Source organism: Suricata suricatta, chromosome 3 (genome assembly GCF_006229205.1).
Source record: "Suricata suricatta isolate VVHF042 chromosome 3, meerkat_22Aug2017_6uvM2_HiC, whole genome shotgun sequence".
NCBI lineage: Eukaryota > Metazoa > Chordata > Mammalia > Carnivora > Herpestidae > Suricata > Suricata suricatta.
In genome coordinates, this window is record NC_043702.1 from 105,535,008 (window position 1) to 105,554,955 (window position 19,948).

At 38.4% G+C, this 19,948-nt stretch overlaps 1 protein-coding gene and 1 long non-coding RNA gene across 5 annotated transcripts in view; one reads left to right on the plus strand and one right to left on the minus strand.

Moving 5' to 3' along the window:
• Window positions 1–890: 890 nt before the first annotated feature.
• IWS1 (interacts with SUPT6H, CTD assembly factor 1) overlaps window positions 891–19,948 on the minus strand; it is a 38,314-nt gene continuing 19,256 nt past the window's right edge. Inside the window, exons 4-14 of one of the 4 annotated variants that reach the window (XM_029934765.1) lie at window positions 19,093–19,282; window positions 18,466–18,523; window positions 14,916–15,013; window positions 14,189–14,339; window positions 13,532–13,614; window positions 12,345–12,474; window positions 11,367–11,484; window positions 9,653–9,764; window positions 9,037–9,093; window positions 6,193–6,304; window positions 891–1,871 (exon numbers count right to left, since the gene is read on the minus strand). In XM_029934765.1, coding sequence (XP_029790625.1) covers window positions 1,740–1,871; window positions 6,193–6,304; window positions 9,037–9,093; window positions 9,653–9,764; window positions 11,367–11,484; window positions 12,345–12,474; window positions 13,532–13,614; window positions 14,189–14,339; window positions 14,916–15,013; window positions 18,466–18,523; window positions 19,093–19,282 — 1,241 coding nt within the window. In that variant the 3' untranslated portion in view covers window positions 891–1,739. Of the gene's footprint in view, window positions 1,872–2,345; window positions 5,731–6,192; window positions 6,305–9,036; window positions 9,094–9,652; window positions 9,765–11,366; window positions 11,485–12,344; window positions 12,475–13,531; window positions 13,615–14,188; window positions 14,340–14,915; window positions 15,014–18,465; window positions 18,524–19,092; window positions 19,286–19,948 lie in introns of those variants that run through there. The other 3 variants (XM_029934764.1, XM_029934766.1, XR_003906735.1) reach the window with 3 other exon arrangements.
• LOC115287936 lies at window positions 2,149–5,320 on the plus strand. Its single transcript, XR_003906738.1, has 2 exons — window positions 2,149–2,369; window positions 4,960–5,320. It is a non-coding gene; the product is annotated as an uncharacterized LOC115287936 (long non-coding RNA).

A 19,948-nucleotide genomic window follows, 5' to 3' on the forward strand; every position in this document is an offset into this window, starting at 1 on the left:
CTTACCTTTCTTGTATAGAAGTTTTAATGACCAGGGTCATCAACATGGGCTTCAATAGGTGGCTTTTTTTGAGGCTATATGAAGCAAAAGGGCAGTGTAGAAATCTCCACATAGTGGTGATTACCTAATAATATCTTTATGTACTTGCCTTTTATAGCTCACTATCTCTGCTTCTAAGCTTGTTGATAATAAATGTAGAGATTCAGATTCTTTTAAGTGCAACACTGTATTCTATTTTGGCTTTTATGGCAAGATTTTCATGGTTTTTTGTTTTGGAAATTCAAGGCTGTCAGAAACCCTATTCCAATTCCTATCAGAGTAGAATTTCTACAATTACAATGAATTCCTGGTTCTTAGATTTAGTCATTTTGAATAATCAAAGATTCTTCATAATTAAATCTACCGACTATCAAAATAAGCTCAAAGTATCACAAAAACAGAAGATAGCCATCAACTATAATAATCTATCCCAACTGCCCAAGTGCTATCAGTAACTGGCACAGATCTTCAGTTATATCCAAATTTCCTCTGAAGGCAGTATTTCTCACCCTCTTTTTCATTATAGCACCCTTCCCGTGAGAAAACGTCAGTGTTAATTAAAATCAAGTAATTAAGATTTCCCTAACAATAGAAATTAAGATTTTGTTGGTATTTCCTTGCAACCCCAACTAGTGTACTGTGATTCCATTCTGACACTAACCACTTGGAGTTAGCATGGGACTCCACAGGTTTAAGGTCTCAATTCTCCACAGTACTGTCCCCATTTTGGAGGCCAGCTCCAAGAGGGTCCATGCCCACTTTTGACTGACTGGTTACAAATCTGGGGATTTCCATGATCCCCTCAGGTTCAAAAATTTGCTCAAAGGACTAACAGAAACTCAGGAGAGGACAATGTTTACAATTAGTTTTATTATAAAGGACTCAAAGTAGAAAGATCAACGAAATGAAGACACACAGGACAGGGCACGTTCTGGGAGGAGACAGAGCTCCCACATCCTCTCTTCTTTGTGGAACAAAGGCATATCACCATCTCAGCTCTTCAGTGTGCTCACCAATCACAAAGCCCCAGGGAGCTTCAGTGTCCAGTTTTTAACTAGGCTTTCACTATTCAGGCATGATTGATGACATCACTGGGCACATGACTGAACTCCATCCTCTCACGCCTACCAGGCATCAGGCCTGCCCAAAGTCTCAACCCTCAAATTACATGGTAGATCTTTCTGGTGACAGCTCCACCAAGCTATCTAGGGGCCTACCATGAGCCTCCTCGTTGGCATCACAATGCCATTACTACCTCCCAGGAAATGCCAAGGGTTTTAGAAGCTCCTTGTTAGAAACCCAAGATAGGGTCCAGACAAATTCCTTAAATTCCTTACTGTACCACAGTCAGGTAGGCTGAACACGAAGGGTCACAAACCACTGTAATACCAAAGGCTTTTTTCCCTCACCAAGAACCATTTTCACCCCGAGAATAGATCCTCTAAGACAATGAAGAGACGGCCCCCCAAAACCAGAATGGAACTTTATTGTGTAAAGTTTATAGAAGTAGGACTAGCAGTCTTCTGTACAAAGTACACAACAGTTTTAAATACAAGTGAGAGAAATACGAGTCCTATGACAACATTTGATACAAGCAGAATCATTTACAGAAACACTAAAAAAGAAATTTTAAAATATCCTCTTCTTCCTCCAGAGTCCATTGCGTATTTCTTAGAGATGGGGACACATCCCAGGGAAGGTCACAATGGCATTTTATTGCCCTCGATGCTGATTTTCACTGCGTGTGCAGATCTGCTTTTTTTCCTGATATCAGTGAACTTTCTCATCTGTTTATCCAGTCGACTGATACCCTTCTTGGAGGTCCCCTGAAACTAAGAGTGGGGTAAAAATTAAAGAACAAATTATTGAAATACACAAATCCAGTTCTGTCTTTCATCTTCTTTTATCTGAAAGTTAAAAGGGCTCCTATCTCTGGAATCGTAATATGCTTTGGTGACCTCACGAACAACAGAGTGTTAGTAATGTATGCATATTAAACTCTCTCAATGAAGAATAATGAACAGTTGTCTGTGCTGGATTTTGAAATTTTGCCTCAGTCCACAGAAATCTAGATGAAAGAGGGACAATTTAAACCATGATTCCCTCCAATCCCATCAAATTACATTCTGACTGTGTACTTTCCCCTTTCACAGGTCAACATGGAGCTGACCACTTGTCATATTCACCTTCAAACAGTGCTGGTGTGAAGGAAAATTGATCTTTTACAGCAAGAAAACTCACCTGAGAAAAAGCCTGAAGCATAATGAATGAGGTTAGAAGCCAAGTAAAGCGAATGTGTTAAGTGGCGAAGCTCTCGTTTCACACTTGAAGTGAGTCTTGCTCTGCTTCAGCAGGGTCTGTAGCCCTGGGCAAAACTAGGTCCCTGGTCTGTACTTTCAGGAGCACCAGGAGAGGTAAATGAGGTAACACTGTCAAATACTAGCATACAGTCAGTGCTCAAAATAAGTATCAGTTATTACTGTTATTACTGCTACTTTGGAACAAACTAGATTTATAAGTATACTTGATTCAAAAAATAAACTCAATTAAGTCTTTTGATCCAAGGGGCTTACCACTTCTTGCATCTCTTCCAGCAAATCTTTTACGTTTAAAGATTTAGTTTTTGGTTATTTCTTTTATAATTTGAAACAACTGTGCGTCTTGAAGAGATGCAGTCTCTAGAAATCAATACCTTTAAAAATGCTGAGAAGGTCTGCCACTGCTATCAAAGATCAGGGCGAACTCTTGCTGACCAGTGTTACTGACAATTCCCATCTTTAAGAATGTTGAGTGGTTTAAAAAGAGAGGAGTTTTTCTAATTCTTCTCCCCAGATGTTTACTACGGAGTCATCTGTGAAGCTCAGTTCCAAGACTGCTAAAAGAAGGGAGGGCTCAGAAGACACTGGGGGTGGGTACTAGTGTGGTGATGTTCCTTTGAGTTGGGGAATCTCCCAAGTCATATCCCACTTCTTCACTCAGCCTGGACAGTCCTAAATATGTGACCTCCTTTCAGATCATGTGTCCTGATTTTCAGTACTCATAGTCAGTCCACATCAGAAGCCTTACCTGCTCAGATCTGCACCAATTCCTCAACTCCCAGCAGCTTTTCACACCAGTCAATAGTGTCTCCTAGGACCCTAACAATCCGGGCCCTCTAGTCTCATCAAATGGGACATACCCAGGTGACATGAATCCACTCCTAGTTATAGAACTTATAAGACTCGTAGCTGGCAGACAACTAATTTCCCCAAGCCTGGAAACACACAGGAGACAGTATCTAACATGCCAAATTCAATGATCTCTCGCCTGACTCAATTCTGCACCACTTTCTTAGGACAAAGTGTATGCTGCACTATTTCATCAGTGAAAAACCAAAAGCAGCTAAAAAGATTAGCAAGATGGGTTTGCTTTAAAAAATTATGGTAGAACTGTATTAGAGCACAATATTAAGTCACTGAAGAATGTTTACTCAAATGAATTTTTACCATGTTAAGTAAAACACTAATCCAACAAAGTATAAAATAACAGTTTTGCATAAAAGTTGAAAACAAAAATACCAAAGCACAAAACCAGCAATGTTTATGTACAATATAAAAAGGACAAAAAGGAAGTAGCCCAAAATTATTTAAGGTGTGGTGGAATTACAAACAACATTAATTTTATTTGTGCTTTATGCATTTAAAAGTTTATATAAAAACATACATTGTTTTTTGTCATTTTAGTGTTATCTTAAAAGCACTCCATGGAAAAAATTAACATATAAACATACAATGTAGTATAGGTTACTGCATTATTTAGGAGTGAAAAATCAGAAACCATAGAGGAATAAGCAAATTGTATATTCACATAATAGACTATTAGGCAGCCATTATAAATGATAAAATTATAAGGGAAAGTGACCAAAATTATATACAGAATAATTTTAATGATATGAAAAGTATCAATAGAAAAAAAGGGCAAAAATTGTATCAAACTGCTTTTGAATTTGAAAGGGTGATTTCCCTTTCTAATCTCAGACTTTTCTATAATTACAACCAGAAAAAACCAACTTTGAAGTACTAGAAATACATTTAACACATCAAACTGTTAATAGTGGGGACTTTGAGGAAGAGCAGGGTTTTGGGAATGGGTTATTCTAAAGTGTTTTATATTTACTTATGTAATTTCAAAGATAAAAATGACATTTAAAACAATTTCATTTGAAAGCCATTTACTCCAATTTTCTTCTTGGAAAATACGTTTTCTCACAGTAATCTTAGTGTCTGTGTGGTGTGGACACCCTGTGAAGACGTTTCCTACACAGGGGAAACAGTGTCTGGTGGTCTAAGGACACAATCCTAAATGTAACGGAAACCAGCAGCTCCCAGGTCATGCCTTACCGATTTATTGGCAGAGCTCTATCAGGCAGACTCAGGCCTAGATAAATACTGGCACATTGTGATCTTGGGAGTGCTGGGATGAAGGAAAGGAGTTGAGCTTAAATCTCTCTCTCCTCCTGCTGGTCACCTCTCGCTGCTCTAGCAGGAGGCTGGGCCATCTCTTCCCACCTCCCTGTCACATATGGGTAGAAGGCACATGCCATTCAGGACACAGATAGGCTTCCAAAGAGAAGTGGCCACTGAGACTTTTTTATTCCAGTTTCTTTGCCATATGGTAGTTCTCAATTCTCAAAAGTAAGCATGCTGGGGAAGAGAAAGTACCAGAGAAAAGAACTGAAAGAAGGAAAAGGCAGTGAGTGAAAAAAGTAAAAGTAAAAAGAGGGGTGGCTAAGGAAGAGAAGGGATATCAAGGGACGTGGATATGGGTAAAAGTATAAAAAGGGGGAAGGAAGTTACAAAAATGTTCTTGGCTCTGAAGCAATAGTGCTCTTCTGTCTTTTGTTTATTCTAAGTAAGAAAGTGTGCTTTGTTTTGATTGCAGCTTAACAGCAAAAGTGAACGGGTACGGAGGTGTGTAGTCGTGAGAGTCGCCTGAGCTGGGGTCACAGAGAAGTCATGAGAGGAAGGCAACATGCTCAGACTCTCAGGAGTCCACAGTGCCAAAGGCATTGCTACAAACGGTCCCAACTCTTTCACTTCTGATCATGAACTAAATCCATCCAGTTTATTTCCTAAATATTCAGTGTAAGGCCTCACGCAATGGGTCCTCAAATGCACACAGACACTGGGTGGAAAAGCCACCTCCCTTCCACTAAGAAGCTATATTTACATGCCTGTAATGCAGACTACTGTGATTCTGGACCCTAAAAAAGCCTTTTTAATAAAAATGCATCAGAGGAAGACCAAATGCTTATCAGGGACTTAATTATATATGAATTATATATGAATTTCCTTTCTAATAAAGGAAGAAACTTCCATATCCATGTTTAAACATTCAATAGGCCTCAAAAGTCACAAAGTGTTTGTTAACGTCATTTTTTCAGTAACTAAAAGTGGGCCGCGCCTTTTCTGGTTAAGAAAGCACACGCACGCTTGTTTTCACTCTAGCTGCTGACAATTCAAGCCCATGCACAGAGCATGCTTCCCTGGGGGTACCTCCCGATACACTCTGGTAGGGCCAGGACTACAGGGGCATCCTGTTGCCTTCAATGCTGAACTTGACAGCACGGTGCACTTTGCTGAGTCGTTTCTGTTCTGCAAATCGCCTCTTATGCTTTTCCAACCGGCTTAGGCCCTTTTTAAGAATACCAGGCTAGAAAGAGTGATTTGAATGGAGAATAAAAAAAGATTACTGAAGAGCAATGTAAATCGCGGAGTAGTATTTACAATGATGACAGAGGAAGTGTCTACCCTAAATATTTCACAAAAGAATTACCTAAAACAGCTGAAGAGAAAGGGAGGGGGGAGACTGTAGAAGCAGGGAGTTGCTTCTCATGGCTCTAAAAAAAATGATTGCATGAAAACACTCTAGGTTTCAAGATTCAGTTGAAATAAAGGGATTAATGAAAAGAAACTTCCTGGCTTGGTCATGCTGCTTTAAGTCTGAAGTAAAGCCCACAAGCAATGAATGATCTGGCTAGCTGAGAGACCAGAAAACAGCTCTCCTTCAATCAGATAAATCTCAAGAACTGTTAAGAGGTATTACCCATGAAGTAAAAAGACAAACCAGTAACTTGCACTTGAGAGCCACCTCGCCATTTCCCTGCTTGCTTACCCTGGATGACTCCATTTCCACATTCCACTTAGGTCGGACAACATAGTCCTTGTTTGAGGGCATGGGGACCCTCGCACGGGCACAGAATCCAGGATCTCCGGGTCTGAGAGCTCTGAGGATAGAAGGAGAGCATGCAGTCACATAGCCGATCACAGCTGGGCTCAGCGGAGTCAGCTGCACAGGTGCCTCAATACCCTCCACCTCTCCAGGTCACCCGCTCTGCCCTCCTGCTGTCTCAAGCTGGCCGTGCTTGCCGTCACTCACGTCACACTAAGAATCCTTCCGCTTCCCTCCCAAAGCGGACTTCCTCTGCATTTTCAGCATTCCTTGTAGCCTCTCCTCAGCTTCACTCCTCACTCCTTCCTAGTCAAGCCTCACTCTTTCCAAGGTTGCTTCCCACATCAGAATCCTAAATTTCAATTCTCTGGTCTAGTGGAGTTCCTCATGGATTTACTTGTGAGATGAAAAATAAACTAGCCAAAATGATCCCTCAAAATGGAGTATGCCCACAAAGCAGTTTACATGGTTTTGTATATGCAACCAATCCCTAATTTTTGTTTGTCTTTAAAGTTGCAATAATTATTGATTTACATGTAGTTTAAGAAACAATACAGAAAGATCTAGTGTCTCTCCAATGGTAACAACATGCACAATTATGCTACAAGAACACAACTGGGGCACCTGGGTGGCTCGGTTGGGCACCTGACTCTTGATCTTGGCTCAGGTCAAATCTCACAGGCATGAGATCAAGCCCTGTCCCAGCCGCTGATGGCACAGAGCCTGTATGGGATTCTCTCCCCGCTCTCTGCCCCTCCCCTGCTTGCATGCTTTCTCAAAAGAAGTAATACTTAAAAAAAACAATAATAAAAAAAGAACACACCTAGGTATTGATGGTTTTATTTATATTCCTCCATTTTTACTTATACTCATTTCTGTGTCTGTGTGATTATTAGTTCCACACAAGTTTCTCACATGTGCAGGTTCATGTATTTACCACAAGGGACTGTCCTGTTTCCTTTCTATAAAAACATGTCCACCTTCCTACCCCATCTGTCCACCTCTAACCTCTGGTGACCATGAATCTGCTCTCCATTTCTGTAACTGTAGCATTTCAACAACGTTATATAAATGGAATACACCATGAAATCCTCAGAAATGGTTCTATCCACTACACATAACACCTCTGAGGACCCATCCAAGTTGTTACACCCATCAATATTTGGTTCCTTTCATTACTGTGTCGTATCTATAGTATGGATGTACCACAGCTTGACCGTTGGCTTGCTGAAGGACATCTGGGTTGTTTCCAGCTTAGACTATTGTGAATAAAGCTGTATGCTCATTTACAGGTTTCTGTACAAACACAAGCATTCACTACTCTGGGATACATAACCAGGAGAGCAAAGTGCTGAGTCATACAGTGGCTGCAGGTTGAATTTTATAAGAGATTCATTAAAAAAAAAATTCATCGTTTTACCCACAGCAATGTAGGGGCTAAGCTACTTTCCCAGCATCCTTGACAGCATCTGATGGCGTGACGTACAGTTGCTTCTATGTACAAATTTGAGACTAAATTAAGACTAGCATCCTTCATAAGGCCTATTTGAAAATGTCTGAGCATTCAAATCACTCAACCTTTAGCTAAACATCCATCCCTAGTGGTAAAGGAAGAGTGGATGTGGACAGGCTAGTGTGGGAGAGAAGGATAAAAAATTCTACATTGTTTCTATTTCATTGCACAGTTTCAGTCAGAGTTTAGCTCACAGTTTAATCTGTTCTTTTTTGTTGTTTAATCTAGTCTTAACATCAAGCTTCTACAATCTTCAAATAAGTGAATAAATTATGTGGCTAGCCAAAGAAACTTCTCATAACCTTTCATAACTGCCAACACTCACTGTACTAACCCCCCTCACGATGCGGGTGCCACCTCACTGCCAACACTTGCTGTACTAACCCCTTGGCATCATCTGCCCCTGGCCCTCTCTAGCATGGCCTCATCCCTCCTCCAGGGTCCTCGCCAACATGCAAGACAAGAGGTGTGCCCACTTACTTGCCTTCACTGGCTACAGCCCTTTCCAAAGTGGTGCCCTTTGTGATTTACTTCCTACCCCATACTTTCTTGACTCAAAGAACTTTCCTGTGGAGATAACTATCAGATCTATTATGTCTCTAGCTCCACATTCCAGTTTTAGACCCATGATATTTATTGGAATATCCATCCCATCCCAATGTGGAGATCCCAAGCATCTCCCATTTACTATGCTCAGTCCAGAGAGCACCTATGCCCTTAAGATCCTGTCTTCCTCTCCATTTGAGCAAACGGTTCTACCACTGTCTCAGTTACTTGGGGTAAAATGGTGGTTGGTGTCTTCAGCTCTGGTCAAACTTCCCACCCAGAGTCACCAACTCTTGACAATTCTGCCCCTGCTAATATGTCTTCTAACCTTCTGTGTCCCCAGTACCACTGTATTTGGGGATGTCCAATAAATGCTAAACTAAAAATCATCCCCCACCAATGTGAACATAACATGGTCTCATTTGCAACCTTTTTTTTTTTTTAATGTTTTATTTATTTTTGATACAGAGAGAGACAGAGCATTAGACGGGGAGGGGCAGAGAGAGAAGGAGACACAGAACCGGAAGCAGGCTCCAGGCTGAGCTAGCTGTCAGCACAGAGCCTGACGCGGGGCTCGAACCCACGAACATGAGATCTGACCTGAACCGAAGTCAGAGGCTTAACCGACTGAGCCACCCAGGTGCCCCTGCAACCTTTCTTAAATCAAAGCAACAAGCAGAAGATTCTCTATATGAAGTCCAAGAAGAAAATACAATAAAAAATCTTACTTCTCTTCTCCCGTCAGCACCTTCTCCAGGTCTCTTCGGGGTGTCTGACCACCAGTGCTGTGAAAAAAGTAATCCATGAGATACCACGACCGTCAGAATCATACAACTAAGAAAAAAACAGCAAAGCAGCATTTTAGACCACAGGTAGTTCCCTTACCCTGGATCTGGGAAAATTACTCCTAATTTTGTCAAAGCACTACTTCTTTTAATGACCGTCTGTATGCCAGCTTTCATCATGGTGAGCAGTAACTGCCATTTTGGTCTCTTATAACCCTGCCATCCTGGATGCAACTACATCTGGCTTTTTGATACAAAATGAACCAGTAACAATTTTTTTTCTAAGAATTTGAAAATAGGCCTGAGAAAGGGAAAGTTTTTACTCCACAAGCAACCTCTGAAAATGTGGCAGATGCCAAATTCCACCAGATTGAACCAAAAAAGGAGGGAGGGTGGGTCTTCACTGTAGAGTACCACACTGAAACTAAAAAGATATGATCTTCACAGGCATATCAAGGCGACAGAAAAGACAAAATCCTACCATTCTGCAGGACTCTTAATGATCCTATTTACAAAACAATGGAGTTATTGCAATAAGATTTACTCTACTGACTCATACCTGTTCATTCTCCGTCGCTGAGGCATTTGTTCTAGATCTCTCTGCTCTCTTTCTTCTCTTGTCATACCTTTATAGTTTGAGGTAAGACCAAATATAGGCCGAGACCATTCATCTGTTAGAAGGAAAAATCGAATGTTTAGACCGCAAAGTAGCATTTCTGCTCCACTCCCTGGAACAGACACACCCCAGTGTGATGTAATATTCCAGGCATTCAGTACCAGTGTCATAACCAGCTTCAGCTGATTCAGAAAATTCAATGTAAAAAAGTCATTTATAACCACCACAGAGGTTTACAGGAAGTAACACCTGACTCACTTGGATAGTCATCAACTAGCTGTGTTGACATTTCATAACCTAATTTCTAAAAATGTACTCTATTGAAAATAGAAAATCTTAAAATTCTTCTACTTTCCTATTCTAACCAAAAACAAGTCAAATTGTAAAATGGTCTACATCTTCAAAAATTGTGTTTTAAGAGTGCAGAGGCCAGATTTCACTAAGTCTAAGAAAGCTGTTAACAGTGATGTGACCAGGAAGAAAACTACTACGTGCCCAGTGTTCAATCAGCAAAAGTCCAGAGGTGCCAGTTGACGGTTTTGTTCTCAAACATAATGTGGCTAACTACTACATTTAGTACACTATCAAAACAAGAACCGTCACAGACAATGTAAGTGTTATCAAAGAAGAAGGAAGCAGGGAGTCTCAGGGGTCTATGTAACCTTATATACACAGACCCACCGATCCCACCATTGGATTCAGAATCGCTGTTATAGTAAGTCATGGGTATCACTGGAAATACTCTACTTGTCAGCCGAGGGCAAAATCAGAGTTGAGAACTGATGCATTAAAGCATTAGAAGTTTATCATATAATAGTGCACTACAGATTATTAACAAAATCAAAAATGTAACATTTCTCTGATTTATAACAAAAAATAAATTTCTCCTGCAAAGTTTTGATAGAGTCAGGAAGGAAGAATATCAGGAGAAAAATAATGACTGTATTCACATATAGGAGAAGTGGTTTTTTTTGATATACCCTAGAAGTTTAAAAAATTCCTAACACAGAGCACAGAAAGAATTAAGGAGAACGATGAAAACATCCATGGTTTTCATTCTTAAAACTGAAGGATTTCATAAATGATATGGTTAATAGGTTACATGAATTTCATCCAGACTCCTGGATTCCTCTGGTATCATTAAATAGAACACGCAAAAAGCTTTGGAGACCATTATAAAAGTTAACAACGATAGCACTAGTGGCAAACATTTCTTGAGGACTTACTATGTGCTAAGCACTGTGCTTTATATATGTCCTCTCATTTAACTTTTATTTAAGTGAATACATAATTATTTTACAGAGGAGGAAACCAAGGCTTAGAGTTTAAATCACTTGCCTAAGGATATGCAGGGAAGGATTTGAACCCAGGTATGACTGATCCAGGGCCGTAAACTAACCCTCTCTCTATACATGCTCCGGTCCAGGATTAGACACTTTTCACTTGCTATCCTTAATACTGATAATATACTTAAATATGCTGAGAAAATATTTTAAGTTTAAGGGTAAAAAAGGTGGTACCTACAAGAAATTAATCAAAAAATTTTCTATTCTACTTTATGAAATCATTTTAAATGAATCTTGATAAAAATATAATTATATATACATGTCTTTCTGATATACACAAACACAACAAACAAAAAGCAAAATGTACATACTGATTAATTTCCCTGCCATATCCTTGTTGGACCTTGATTCCTTGGGGTGTTTATAGAGATACATCACTGCTCGTCCAATCCCACTATGCTTCAGGGTCTCCTGGCTCACACTAGGTAGCTGGGGAACATAAACACACACATACACATTAATCACTCAGAAGCTGGGATTCCTGCCAATCTACTCTAGCGGACCTCCAAGGCCTGGTTCATTCGCAACAGAATAACCAAAAAATCTGTTTTCAGGATCTGCAGACTCTGAACACAAAGATACTCTGTGTTCACACCCTAAGTTGAGAGTTCAGTATTACACCAAGTCAGAGTAAAACTTAACAATGTGAGAAAATGTAAACTAACCGTACTCAGAGGTTAGTAGTTTAATATAAGAGTCAATACAGGCCTTTTAATCAGTCTGAACCCAAGCATAGCCATCTGCTAGTTATGTGACCTTGGATAAGTCATTTAACTTCTCTGAGTCTTAATTTCCTCATCTGTAGAATGCAGACAATACACCTACCTTGCAGGTTTGTTGTGAGGAATAAATCAACCAATACATGTATGAACATCTAGCACATAGGAAGTTCCTTGGTAATTCCTTCAGAAGTTAAGTAGCCTGCCCAAGGTGTCACAGCCACATAAAGGCAGTCCAGCTCAAGACTCACATGCACATTTATCCGACTGAGGTTGGTGCCTTTTCTACTTCAAATGCCTCCCTAGAACATGTCCACTACTGTATGATTCCTCTCAAATAAACAACAGCAATTCCAAGATCTTTTTCTTCCAGTTCTATGGTTAAATGAAATTTTATAAGGCCTTTCTTATTATGTTCATCTTATTTGGTATGTTCCTACTTAAACATATATAACATGAAACCCCTGTTCTGGTAGACGATGGCAGAGAGAATGTACAAGTACATGGTAAGACACAGAGGTTGTGATTATACAGACCACATCAGATAATAAGAGGAGTATGCAGTCTAACCTCTTGTAGAATCTTCAATAGCTCCTCTCGAATCTTTAGTGCTGGCAAACTCCTATCAGGTAGAGGGGAGAGCCATTCTTTGATGGCAGACATCACACCACTGTCAATAAATGTTTCTTTAAGGTCTTGCCTGCAGTAATTAAAAAAAAAAAGTCAAGTCTATGAAACTTGGTTCCACTGTAGTTTCCTCTGGATTTTCTTATATATTTAGCGAAATTTCCAAAAACTACTTTAAAAAGTTACCCTCATACATTATTTCATATTGTTTCAAAAGCAGTATGAAATTTAGTTCTTACTTTAAAAACAGATTTGACAGGCAAAGATCATTGTTAAAAATGCGAATTACACAAGACAGGTTAATGCTGATACGAACAGTACAGACAGTAAGAATAATGAGCTCCAATTATTTCAACTACAAAAAAATGTTTAGAGATTCTTGAACTGGTTAGGTAATAAGAGAACCCAGAATTATGCTATTCTTGGCAGGACACCAAGGAGAATATTATTCTCCTATCAGAAAAAAAAAATCCCAAAGATACATTGATATTTAAGTTCCATTTTATAGAATTGTTCCATTGTATAGAATCAATTATTCTATTGACATATTATGACAATACTACATAAATGAAATCTGCAACAGAGAACTGCCTCTTGGGATTAAGGTAGCAATTTTCTAGTGGAAAGTTCTAGCCTATGCTGTTGGCTATGATTAGGATCAAGGAGAAATAAAAGTCAGGAATACAAATACACCAACGAAAGAGCCTCGTATCAAGGATCTATCAAAAAAATGTCCTTATTCCAGAAGGATTAGTGACATACTTCATGATAATAACATGATAATATATGCTTCAAGTAGTCCCTCAGAATCTGCTCTGCTCTCCTCCATCACACTGAAAGAGGAGATGCAACTTCACCAGACTCCAGGTAAGAGGGTCTATACAGAACAAACATGGTAGTTTACATGCTTTTCTTTCTTCAGTATCCATTTGCCATTTGTTCTGTTTATATCAGGGAGCAAGGGTTAACGATGTGAGGAAGTTACAGGATTTAGGAAATTCTATTCATTATTATTTTTCTATGAATTGATAGAAGGCAGACATTCATCAACATCTCTAGAACGCCAGTACATAGTTCAAATATTATTCCATTAAAAGGAAAAAAATTTTTGAAGGAAACACAGTACTTACTTCTTAAGGTGCATGACCACAGTCGGCAATAATGTTAATTTTTTCAGTGCTGGCTTTTTTTGATTGTTCAACTGTCTGTCTTCCTATCCAGGAAGAAAAAGGGTTTTCAAAAAGCAGTATTTATTGGCTTCATGCCTAGCACAGAGCCCAAGGCAGGGCTTTAACTCATGACCCTGAGATCAAGACCCGAGCTGACATCAAGAGTTGGATGGTTTACGTGAATGAGCCACCCAGGTGCCCCCTAAACTTTAACGCAACAATTTTGCCAAGTACCAATCTTTTCTACATGAAAGGACAATATACTTTTTTTGTAGAACACCAAATTCTATATGTCTGTTAATCAAACCTACAAAACTATTGGAATAATTATTAATCAATTACAAATTTAGGGGAATAATGTTATTGTTCTTAAAGAACAGTTTCAGTGTTTACTTAGGTGCTTTTTCCTATTTTAATGACAGAAAATTTCAAATTGCACTAATACGGGAAAAACAATATACTCCCTCAATCACATACATTTCAACAATTAAACACCCATGTTTAGTCTTATTTCAGCTACAGTTATCTCCAGCTACTTTTCCCTTCCCCTCCCTTCCCTTCCAAGACCACACGACGAACGAGGAAAGGAAGGAGCGAGCCAGCGGGGGCCCATCTCACCTCAGCAGCTTCGTTCATCTTGACGATCATGGCACTCACGACGTCGTCAGCGTCACTGATAAAAGTACCGCCATCACGGTTTCGTCTGCGCTTGCCGCTCATGCTCTTCTTCCGCTGCAACATCATCTCAAAATCCGACAGAAAGTCCATACTAAGCAGCAACACAAAATCAAGTGAAATACAAATTCCCTATTAAATACATATTTCCTTTTGTCACGGTTTATAACCACCAACTTTAATTCTAACTCCATGAAATGCTACTTTCTTCTAAAGTGCAAATACTTCTAATTTGGCACCTTTCAAGATACCAGACTTTTCTTAACACAGATTTCAACCATCTCAACAAAGTATGTGAAATTCAATCTGTAATATTTTGTAGTTAAAACTTTACCTTATTGACCCTAGGACCCCAAAGTCAACTTTTCTCTCTCAAAACAAAGTATTCTAATTATTAGGTTATTTTTCAGTAACTCAAGAGCTTATTTGGTGAAGGTGACACCATATAACCCCACAAATTAAGACAGCTGAACACAGGGCAAATGAAAAAAATAACAAGAGTAAATAGATTTCCAGACACACTCACTGGATATAGAGAAGTAAACAAGAGAAATGGAATAGATTCTTTCCTATCCTTAATAAGGAACCAAAATAAGAAAAAGCAGTTCGAGAGGCTCTAACCTTCATTTTTTTTAAGTTCTTTAACAAATTAAAAAAAAAACAAACTTACTGTTTCCCTCTCTTTATGTTATCATCAGAATCTGAATCTTCTGCTTCTTTTACCTGGGTTTCACTTTTTTCTTCTTCCAAATCTTCTTGGTTAAAACCCTAAAGGCCAGGTAAATTTGCCAGAGTTACCAAAACTTTTTTACAGATTTTCTTCTATATAATTGCTCTTAATTTTTTTTTTGCCTTTTTAAAGTAGTACATTCACAAAAAAAAACAAAAATTAAATAGGTATCAAAAAGCATATAGCAAAAAAGCTCCCTCCCATGCTAGACGGTAGTATTACTAGTTTTCTTATGTCTCCTTCCAGAAACAGCCTAAGTCTACATTTATACACCTATTTCTACACATATGTATTTATTAACCCCTTTTGTTAAACAAATGGCAGCACACTCTACACTCTGGGTATAGTACCCTCTTCTGCACTTTCCATATTTAACAAGAGAATCTGGAGACCAATTCATATTGGCATAAAGTATCCTCATTCTTAAGGCTTCACACTATTTCACCCTATGACTGCCAACTGTAATTTATTTATATGTTTTGCTACTGTCATTTAGGTATATGTATTTGAAATTCTGTGAAATGCCAAACTTTCCACACAGGTTATTCTAATTAACTCTCCTTCCAGCAGAGCATCAGTACACCTGTTTCCTCAGCTTCTCACTACTGCAGGTTATCAAACATTAATATGTGCCAATATCTGGACTGAAAACTATGATAATGTTTTCCAGGCATTATATTTAATTTTATTTTAATGGTCAGTCTTTTCTTTATAGATTCTACATTCTACTCAGAAAACAGATGTGTCTATTTCTCTTTGCAGTTGTCAACTTTTGTTCTGTATATACATTTCAGCTATGGTACCAAATACACACAATTTTAAAAGATTTTATAATTATAAAGTAACCCTCTTTATCTCATATGTTTTTCTGCCTCAAAGTCTCTCTCTGATATTCATATACTACGCCAGTTTTCTTTTGATTAGTTAGTGTTCATACAGAGTATCTTTCTCCACCCTTTTATTTTCCACTTTTATCTTGTTTCAGAGGAATCTTGAAATGAGTATATAGTTATTTTTTAAAATCCAGTCTGACCATCTCTGTGCTTTAATTGGAGCACTTGATACATTTCAACTGAATGTAATTGGAAACATTATCAAAGCTTAAATCTGCTACTTTTACCTACCGTATACTACTTTCCAACTGTCCCATTCTATACTTCTTTTTTCTCCCTTGCCTTCTTTTGATTAGCTTTTATTATTCCATCTTTTCCCCCTTAGGTTGGAGGCTACACATTCTATTAGTCTTCTTAGTGGTCACTCTAGAGATTACAATGTAAAGTCTACTAATGTCCTTTTGACATCTGCAAAGACCATGTCCATTCCCAACTTGTTACTGCTGGCACATGTTTTAAATTTTACACATATTTTAATCCACATCAGACAGGATTTTTTTTTTTTTGTAGCATCAATACTCATTTGGATTTACCTGAATCCCTGACCTTCCACCTGAGATTTTCTGCCTTTAGTATCTCCTTCAGTTGGTATACTGGTAAGATAAATTAGGAGGGAATCTTCATTCCCGACAAATATTTTTGCTGACTGTAACAGTATGCTAAGTTTGAAATTATTAAATTCTACTATTTCTATTAAGAAGTCAGCTGTTCTAGTCTAATCTTTGCCTCTCTGAATATATTTTCTCTGGCTACTTTTATTATTTTCCTATCTTTGCTTTTTTGCAATTTTACTTACTGTGATATATTCAGGTGTAGATTTCATTGTATCATTACATTTATCCTGCTCGTAATTTGTACAACTTCTAGCTTTACACATTTCTCTACTGCTTCTGCTATATATATATTTTTTTCTTCTCATGAGATTCAACCTATGTTAAACCTTCTCATGTATAACTTACATTTTATTCTTTTACATATCTCAATTCTTAATTCTAAATAGCTCCTAAGAAAACCTATCATCCATCCAATTCACTCACTTTCTTTTTGAATAAGTCTAAGCTATTGTTAAACTCATTCACAGAATTAATTTCAGTTACTATAATTTTACAGTTTCAGAATTTCTATTCAGTTCTCATTGTTTGTTCTGACAAAATTTCTTACCTTTTATTACCCTGAAGAGCTTCTTTTTTTTTTTAAGGAACATCTAAAATTCCTATTATCTAGAGCTTCTACGTCTACTTCTATTGTCTGATGTCATCATTGTTTCTTTTTTAAATTATAGACAATTAGGTACCATGCCGTGTATCTAATAATAAACTACAGAAATAGTCTGAGGCCACTGATGATGCTACCTTTGTCCTGAAGGGATTTGTATACATATGCCAGGTGCCTGAGAGCATTAGCCAAGAGTTAAGAACACTGTGATCAAATCTCCGAGGATGAGGTTCTTTAGGTTGCTAGAAGACTCAAAGCTGGCCTAAAATCTGAGCAAAGACTGTATTACTTCCATTTCACCCTTAATGCAAGAAGTCCCAATTCAGAGCATGAGGTTTTCAAGGGTCTCCTAATCTCAGCCAGCTCTGACCTACAAATATTGTCTCTTGAGCCCTGTAACTGTCAAAAATATGACCAACGTAGGGTGCCTGGGGGGCTCAGTTGGTTAAATGTCTGACTTCAACTCAGGTGTCTCCTCTCTCTGCCCTCCCTGCTCATTTTCTCTATCTCTGAAAAATAAACATTAAAAAAATATCTTTTTAAACTATGACCACCCTCCAGGCCTAAACAGGCAAACATTCCAAAAAAAGCATTTTAAATGCTGAGCTTAACTCTTTTTTCTTTTTAAACTGTTCATTTTCTAAATTATTTTTTGTTATTTTTTTAATTCTCAAGTTAGTTAATTTTTTTAATTCTCATGCTGTGTATCTTGGTTTTAGGAGTAGAAATGCATCTCTTACAGAGGACACCCAGTCTGAGCTTACCTGTTTAGGTGTCAGTCTTTTGCTAGCTTTTGGCTTAGTAATTCTTTGCTAACTTGTTCCTCTGCTGATGAGTTTTTTAAACACTCTGTCTCACTTTTCTAGTTGTCCTTCGCAGAAGGGTCAATCCAAATGACCTAGCTTGCCACTGGTAGAATCACAAGTTCCATAAGTACCGTGAATCCTTCTCGTCAACATGACAATGTACCTTCCATCGTCTCTTAACACATTCCTTCCAATTAATTGAATTTTGCCTGTTACTGTCTTTCTATGCCTTTGTACACATTTATTCCACTTTCTGAATCCTTTCTTCTAGATTTTTCTACTGTATACATAATTATTTTTTTAACATTTATTTATTTTTGAGAAAGTACTAGCAGGGGAGGGGTAGAAAGGGGCATAGGGCATCTGAAGCAGGCTCTGCATTGACAGGCTGACAGCAATGAGCCCAACGCGGGGCTTGAACTCACAAACCTCAAGATTATGACCTGAGCTGAAGTCAGATCTTCCACTGACTGAGCCACCCTGTTTATTTCTACTTATTGGAATTATCTATTTGGGAACCACTGTCACAGAAATAAAAATAGCATAGTTGAAGAAATATCTCCATTTTATACTTACTGTAAATTCTTCTTCTTCTTCATCACCAGATTCTCCAAATATGTCTGCAATAAGATTTCTGGAAGAGAAGGAAATAATTTGCTTTCTTCTCATTTACACAGGAACGACAAAATCTTTTTCTAACAAGGTACAATTACGTATCATAAAATGTGGAGATCTTAAATGTCCATTTCAATGGCTTTTGAGAAAAGTACACATTCACATAATCAACATAACAGAACAATTTGATCTCCCCTGGAAAGTTCATTTGTGGCCCTTTCTAGTCAGTCCCCTACATGAACATCCTAAAGCCAACCACCATTCTGATTTCCATCATCACAGATTAACTTTGCCTGCTCTTGGACTTCACATGCGTGGAATCAGACATGCCCTCTTTTTCATTAACTTAGTACTCTGAGATTCATCCATATCACAGTATATAGCAACAGTTCGGGAATCCCTCAAAGTCAGCAATCAGGCAGGATGTATTGTACTACCTCCCAACACAAAGTTTTAAGACAAGTTTAAAAACTTTAAAAGACACATAAAATCTACTGTGGACCTTGGGAAAAAAAAAACTTTAAAAGACAGACCCCTCTCTACCATCTCATATGAACCCTTGAAGACTCACGTTATACTGTCACTTACTCTTCTTCATTCCCCGACTCACTATCACTCCCAAACAGATCCTTCTCTTCATTTTTCTTATCAGACAATTGTTCTTTTCCTACTTCTTCTTCACTGTCAGATGCTAGAGTCTTCTCTCTTTTGCCTGATTTGTCTGATATAACATCACTGTCAGAGTCATCTGCATCAGAGACAACCCGACTCTTCTTTGCTGCTGTCAAAAAAAGTCCAAAGTATCATTAATCTTGTCATGGTCTTTGTATTGCTAAGAATAACAAATGCTTTAAAATGGCAATACTCAGCAAAAATCAAAGGGCTCCTAACACACAGCTTAGAATCATAATTAAAAAGAAAAATAATTAGGGGCACCTGGCTGGCTCAGTCAGAGTAGCATGAGACTCTAGACCCTAGTCATGAGTTGCAGCACCACGCTGGGTGTAAAAATTAAATACTTTATGCAGAATCAGAGTCCCTTCTATTTTGTTGAGCACTGGCAGAACTAGACAGGTTTAGATATTCTTCTGTGGAATCCCCATACATCCTGAGCATCACTAGTCAGTTTGGAATTTCTCATCTCCCTCAGTAAACTGGCTGGCACGTATGTGATGTTCTTTTTCCTTCTCCTGTAACTGCCAGATTATAAGAAAATGTCTTTTCCCCACCCAAAAGTAAGTTTCATAAAAAAGTAATCAAGAGGCACCTGGATGGCTCAGTCGATTATGTGTCCAATTCTTGATTTCGGTTCAGGTCACGATTTCGCAGTTTGTGAGATCAAGCCCATGTTAGGCTCTGCACTGACAGTATGGAGCCTGCTTTGAATTCTCTCTCTCTCTGCCCCTCCCCTGCTCATATTCTCTCAAAATAAATAAATAAACAG